At 35.3% G+C, this 6,891-nt stretch overlaps 1 protein-coding gene across 1 annotated transcript in view; it reads right to left on the bottom strand.

Moving 5' to 3' along the window:
- SPON1 (spondin 1) overlaps positions 1-6,891 on the bottom strand; it is a 187,073-nt gene that overhangs the window by 126,887 nt on the left and 53,295 nt on the right. The window contains exons 4-5 of the mRNA XM_015632131.3: positions 1,130-1,203; positions 353-475 (exon numbers count right to left, since the gene is read on the bottom strand). Coding sequence (XP_015487617.1) covers positions 353-475; positions 1,130-1,203 — 197 coding nt within the window. The remainder of the gene's footprint in view (positions 1-352; positions 476-1,129; positions 1,204-6,891) is intronic.

Raw genomic sequence — 6,891 nt, forward strand, 5'->3', positions numbered from 1 at the left:
GATATAGATAGATATAGATACAGATAGATATAGAGATAAATATATTTGTCATATTCTAAGACAAAAAAGAAAGGAACCTTTCTCCCCACAAAGATATCTTGCAAATGCAGTCTCACACACACCTTAGCTCAAAATGTCAGGCAGATCAATAGAATGTATAATGTAATGTATAGTGCAGAAAGATCCATTGATTTTTCAGTGCTGAGTGCCAGCAGGATTCCCTATATGTCATAATTTACACTGCTGAGCTGTAAATAAGTGATGCTGTGTCACACAATCAGCTCCAAGCCTCCTCAGGGACCCTGTGTGGTTCAAAAAAAACCCAAAAAAACAAAAAAGGAGTGGTACTCACGTGGAAAATCTTTGGGATGTGTTTTTTCTGACCAGTTTCCATAAAAAGTCAGCCTGTATTTGGCAGTACCACAGGCACAACAGTCTAAAATTGGTTTGTCAGTCACACCTTCCGAGGCTGAGTCTGAAAAAGCATCAAAGTACCCATTGGAAATGGCTACAAATCAGTGAGGAGAGTGAAGCTGTCACAATAAATACTCCAGGGAAGTAAATCTGAGTTAAACATGGTTTGTTTGGTATTTTTTAAATTTAGTTTTAAGTTAAATGTTAGACTAAACAACCCTGAATTATCTGTATCATATTTATGAGTGGATGGAATGATTCAAATCCACAATTTTCAATAAGAAGGCATTAATATTTCAGTTATCTTCAGATTCAAAAGGGGTTTGTTTCTGGTTTTTATCTGATAAGGACAAATCTCAAAACACAAAAGGCTTGAAATTTCTGAACAGACCAAGTAAATGGATTCTCCAGTGGGATACAATAAACAAGTGCAACATTTAGGTTTAAGAAAGGATTAAATAGCCCAAAGTGCCCAGGAAACCAATGGGCATCACACAAAGGTAAAAGGTTTCAGTTATCACATTTAGGGGCAGGCAAGGAGGATTTTATGAGATGAAGAATATGTGATAAGGAAGAAGGTAACTGAATGGAAGATCCCAAATCTGAACCTGCATGAAACTGTCCAAGACCTCCAAATTTTAGTTTGAGACAATGGGTTAAGAGAAAAATACAAAACACAACGAGGAGGTCAGAAAGATGTTTTACTTTACATTACCTTGTTCACAAATTTTTTTGGTGAGAGAGCCCTCATCTTGAAAATAAATGATGCGCTTCTGCACAATACTGGCTCTATAAAGGGGAGAAAAAAGAAAGTTTGAAATGCTTATTTCTCAAAGAAAAAAATTAAGTGAGTGATAAATGACTGCTAAGACATGGTTACACTTCCCTGTGCTGACAATATAATATGGGATTACACATAAGGTATTTTTATTTCAACTTGTAATTTAATTTCATCCCATTTTACAGAAACCTGAGATATATTTACCTCTAGAGAAGCGGTCATGGGCATATGGTGAGGACCTGTGCTCTTGAAATGCATGACAGTCAACTGAGCATCCAATATTTCAATCAAATCTTATATTAAAATACTGAAGTTGCATTCAATTTCAGTCAAAAAAAAACAACCAGCAGAGCTATAGTGAGCAGCTGTTCATAGGAAATTACACAGCATTCCAAAGAGATAAGTACTTCTGATATATGACAGCAACTCAAATATCACACAAAACAGAAGTTAGAAAAAAAAAAAAAGCTGGCATAAGGTAAAGTCTTTGAAAGCAATTCACAGGTTCCAAAAGACAAGCTGCTTTAACATTAATTAAATCTGGAATATTTTAGTCAGGCTTGTAGTTCAAACAAAATGCAAATTTCTAAGCCTCGGTGCCTCAGTTCCTCAGCTGAGGGGGCTGGATATGTTTAGTGCCAAATAAACTTTAACCACCTTCTTTGGCCATTTTGTAACAATTTAATTGACATGAAAACTTGATCTTCTTTCCATAAGGAAACAGGTTTTGGTTGAATTGGAAGCCAATCTATGGCCAGAGCAGGCTTTGGGAGCTGGCACTCTGCCTTGTTTACCAGTACAAGTTCTTCCAGCAACATTTTGTACCATCACTTGTATTTAACACTCCCAACAGCAAGGGCCAGCTTCTTCTCTTAATTCACTATTAGTCAATTAATTATCTTAATCTTTCTAGAGCCATTCCTCACTCAGGACAGCTGAGGTGAGAAGAAAAATGAGACTGCATGTGCTTGGATGTGCTGTTGTAGCCTCAAAACCTTCCTCTGACAACTTCCCACCCATAAAATTATCAAAAATAAGATGGAATTCTCCTGTGCTTTCTTTGCCAAAGATGCAAAGGGAGGATGAGATGAGAGAGGGAGGAATCCTTCTTTCCACCTTACAAAGCACCAGGGAGAATAATTGGGTTTTGCAAACCTCTTAAAGCTCCATCAACCTGAAAAGGGTGCAAAAAACTCTTTATCTTTTCTGAGAAACTTTTTCCAGGGTTTCTAACAAGAAAAAAAAAGGGAAAATAAAATTAACAAACATAACCAGCAGAGTTACTGCTAGGAAGAATAAGAGCCCAATGGCCAGCCTGTGATAGTGGCAGCTCCTTAATGTTTCCAGCCTTCAAACTGAAAGCCAAAGCCAAATTTAAAGACTTTTTGGATGCTACACCACAAGGAGACAGAAAGAAAGCAAAGCCATGCAGATACAAGAGAAACCTCTCTCACAGTGAGGAGAATCAAGGAGATTTAACCCTGGAATGGGCTGCCTGGACAGCTTGTGCAACATCCATCTCTGGAAATATCCAAAACTTGATCAAATCCATGCCTTGGCAAGCTGAGGGAACAACCAGACTGATGTTCAACACCTGCTTCAAGCAGGAGAATGGACTAGATGACTTCCAGAGGTCCCTTCCAATCTAAATTATTCTGTCATCTCAATCCCAACAAACACAAAATCAGCTGTTGGATGAAGATCTCAGTTGTGCAGATAACAAAGGTATTAAGGGTATTTGAGAAGCAGCCACCAGTTCTTTTAGAAAAAAAAAAGAAAATAGAGAAAGATGGTTTGAAGCCTGAAGTGCACTTGTATTATTCTTTTTGCTGCAGTTAGCTTGTCACTGTAAAATGTCAAGGGAACTGTTCCCTTTTCTAATAACAAAAGCTTCACAGCTTTCTGAGTCATTGTCTCTTCAGCTGTGTTTGAAACTATATGGTGAGCCAACAATTTAAATGGGAGGTTTTGTACTGATTCCAAATGCACCAGGATGGACACATTATATGGCTGCATAAATATCAAAAGCAGGCACAGAGCTCTACAAACACTCAATCATAAATCATTTTAAAATATTAACTGTTTTAATAATCAGCTTCTAGACTGAATACAGACAAAAACGTCTGCTCAGTGTGTTTTCTAGCTTTTATAGCTACTTTTCTTCCCTTATTTTATTATTTTTGGACATTATTTTTATTCCTCTATAGAAGTTCTGACCTCTGGACTAAGGATTCTTTCTTTTGGCTTCGAGGCTTACAAAAAAACAGCTAAAAATGGAATGGCAAACTTCTAGAGAGAAGCAAGAAAGCTTTTTAAGAATTTACACAAAGTACACATCTGTTTAATTTACATAAATCCTCCCACCACTTCAAAGGTCCAGTGCAGCCTGAACTTCATGGGAAAGGAGCAATCCAATTGCTTTCCCTCCCATATTAATATATATATAAATGGATCTTCAATTTCTTGTTATTCTTGATGACTTTTTTCTCTCTGGCTATCAGAAATTGATGGGTAAAGGCAAAAGGAATTAAATTTGACTCAAGAAAACCCTGTTTGTTTCCCATTTTCTCCAAGGCTTCTGGATTTGTGCTAAAGCTTTTCCATCACCAAACTAAGGAGCAAGACCATAAGGCACAGGCATTCCCACACCTGACAGCACCTGCTTTGAGAAAGAAAACCAACCAAATGGATTGTCCAAAAAGTGCCATTAATTCTGTTTTTTTCAGTTGTCACATGAAAAGGAAAGAATATCTGAATATCTGAATATCTGAATTAATTGTGTCATATTTGCTTTGGCAGCACCACTTTGGAACGTGGCTGGGTTTGGACAGGAGACATTTGAGGGCAGAGGGGAAAATCTGCCTGGAAAGAATTCCAGGGAAGGAGAAAGAATTCCAGTCATGAGAATGAAACTGCAGCTCAGCTCCACAACAACTGCACCATCCTGCTGGAAAAAGCTCTGCCAAACACACAGAAATTGCATTTGGGGCATTAAGAAACAGGAAATGTCATAAACCATAAAAATTCAAGCCAGCCTTGGGAATGCTCCAGTTCATACCAGAAAAAGAAGAGTCAGTTTGGGGTTCTTTCTTTTTTCCTTTTCTTTTTTTCCCATAGAAACAGCTTTAGATTGTTTCCCTCACTCCTTTAGTCAAATCCTAGCATGAAAAGAAATACTCTTTATTTTAAATTACCTCTGTGGGTGTAGTGATGTGACAAAAGTAAGGAAGAGGATTTGTAAGAATTGTTCCTATGACATTTTTTAAGCTTACATCAAAACCATTAAGCACAATATTAGAGTTACATTTGAATAAAACAGGTTTTGTCAGAACTGCTGAAGATACTCCAAGTTTTACTTGGATATTGGGAAATAATAATAATCTATTGAGTTGCAGATAAGACATTTTTCCTGCTCTGCATTACCTGTGAGATAACCTTGTCTTGCCCTTCTAGCTATCAAAATTATTTTCTTTAATTATTCCATGCCTCACTGATTTAATTTCAGTATGATAAGTTGTTCTCCCCTCCCCAGAAAGCTGCTGAGAACAATTAACAGCATGTTAAGTTTGTTTTCTTTTTTGGGCTTGTTGTTTTTGTTGTTTGGGTTTTTTTTGGAGAGAAGGAATTTCTAAATATACCCTTTATTTTAACACTAAAAAGGGATGTTAAAACCATGAATTTACACCTGCTGTAATTTTGTTGATGCTACAGGGTTTTGTCATTTAAATGTATTATTTAGGATATTCTCATTTTATTTCCTTCTGTGTTGTCTTAAATAAAAAAAAACAACCCTGTGTTTCTGACAAGCACTTACAAGGTCAGGGAAAGCACAAACTCCCAGCAAAAAATTACTTCTTTTTCTAATATTTATGAGACTTTATTAAAATAAAATCAAAATTCCTCTGAAGGCCTATACAACCCTTTAGCCAATCGATGTCCAACAATTTTTACACTGTATATTTGTATATTTATGTTTATTTGTATATTTCTGGTATATTTGACAACCAGATTCTTCAAAGTCATTTTCACTTAGGACGAAAAATTTGGAGCAAACTGCTTCTTTCTTAATGCATAAAAAAATAATATTTTTATGCCTTAAAAAAGCGTCTTTCGTTGCCATTTTGTGTTGTTTGCTCATCAGTTTGTTTTTAAGTGTGTTGTTAACACAGCTTAAACAAACCAGCTACAGAATTGGTGTTTGATGTTGGATAAAACACAGCAATATTAACATGAATTTTACCAGTTTTGCCATAATTCCACATTTACACCCCTGCACAGGAAGAGAACCTTTCCTCTGGTGGATTAATCCCACCAAAAACAATAAAACATTCTCACTTCTAAAAACTTTGTGTGCAAACAATCACACACACCAGAGCATCCTTCTTCAGGTTGATTTTTAAAACCTTTCACAAGTGCTGTCAGAAAATGCAATTCAGAGAAATTCCTCAGCAAGAGCAAAGCACTAAAACTTTCCTTCCTAATTTGAGCATCATATTCAATATATAAATATAATACAACAAAAAGCCCTGGGGGAAAGCACAGCTGCTATCTTATATTTTTCCTCAGAAAAATCCCTCTGTTCTTTGCTTGAATGGCCACAGGACATAAATATTAAATGAGAATCTTCAGGATAAAAAGTCGTGCTGACACGATAATTTCTGACAGGAGTGTTACACCTGTTACTTGTTAAAAAAAATCCCAAAAAAAAGCAAAGAAACTAAACCAAAAATAGCAACATCACTTAAAGCCCAGTGCTGTTCATGGGCTGTATCTTCAGCAGGGATTTGGATAGTCCCCACTTTTGGCAGCAATCTCTCGGAATTTCAGAGCTAAGCATTATAAATCACACTGCAAAGGAAAGTCAGAGCAGGGTGGGTAGGACTGGGTGTTTGGAGGGTGGATTTATCTCTTTATTCTAAGCAGTGTTTTTGTAGGGTAGATGGAAACAATCTGCCAAAGGGGGGACTCCAGGGGTTTCATTTCAATCTAGTGAGCCCAAAGTCCTATTTTCTGATAGCTGAGCTAACTCGTGTGCTAACAAATCCTAAAAACAAAATGAAAATTAAAGCAAAATCAAAAAACCCTCACCAAGCTGCAATTTATTTCTGAATAAGGTCTCTGCAACCTGTATAACACTCAGCCACCTGCTCAGGGAACTTAAATACTTAATTTGCTGTTCCAGCCATGCCCCTTTGGCCAGGCTGTTTTATCTGGCATGGCAGGATGGGGAAGAAAACCAAACCTCACAGGCAAAATCCACAGCTCAAACCATCAAATATGTTCCTGCACCTGTCCCCAGGTTCCCTACTTGACCTGAGGTCACTCTTATTCTTTTTTATTATTTTTATTATTTTTTATTCTTTTTTATTATTTTATTAATATTTTTATTTTTATTTTTTTATTTTTTATTATTTATTATTTTTTATTATTTTTATATTATTATAATTTTATTATAACATATACTATATACTATATACTATATACTATATAATATATAATATATAGCATATTGTATATTGTATATTTTATATTATATATTATGTATTATATATTATGTATTATGCATTATATTCTATATTGTATATTTTATATTCTATATTATATATTTTATATTTTATATTTTATATTTTATATATTATTATATGTTATATATTATATATTATATATTATATAGTATATAGTATATAGTATATAGT

This window comes from Parus major, chromosome 5 (genome assembly GCF_001522545.3).
Source record: "Parus major isolate Abel chromosome 5, Parus_major1.1, whole genome shotgun sequence".
NCBI classification, from domain to species: domain Eukaryota; kingdom Metazoa; phylum Chordata; class Aves; order Passeriformes; family Paridae; genus Parus; species Parus major.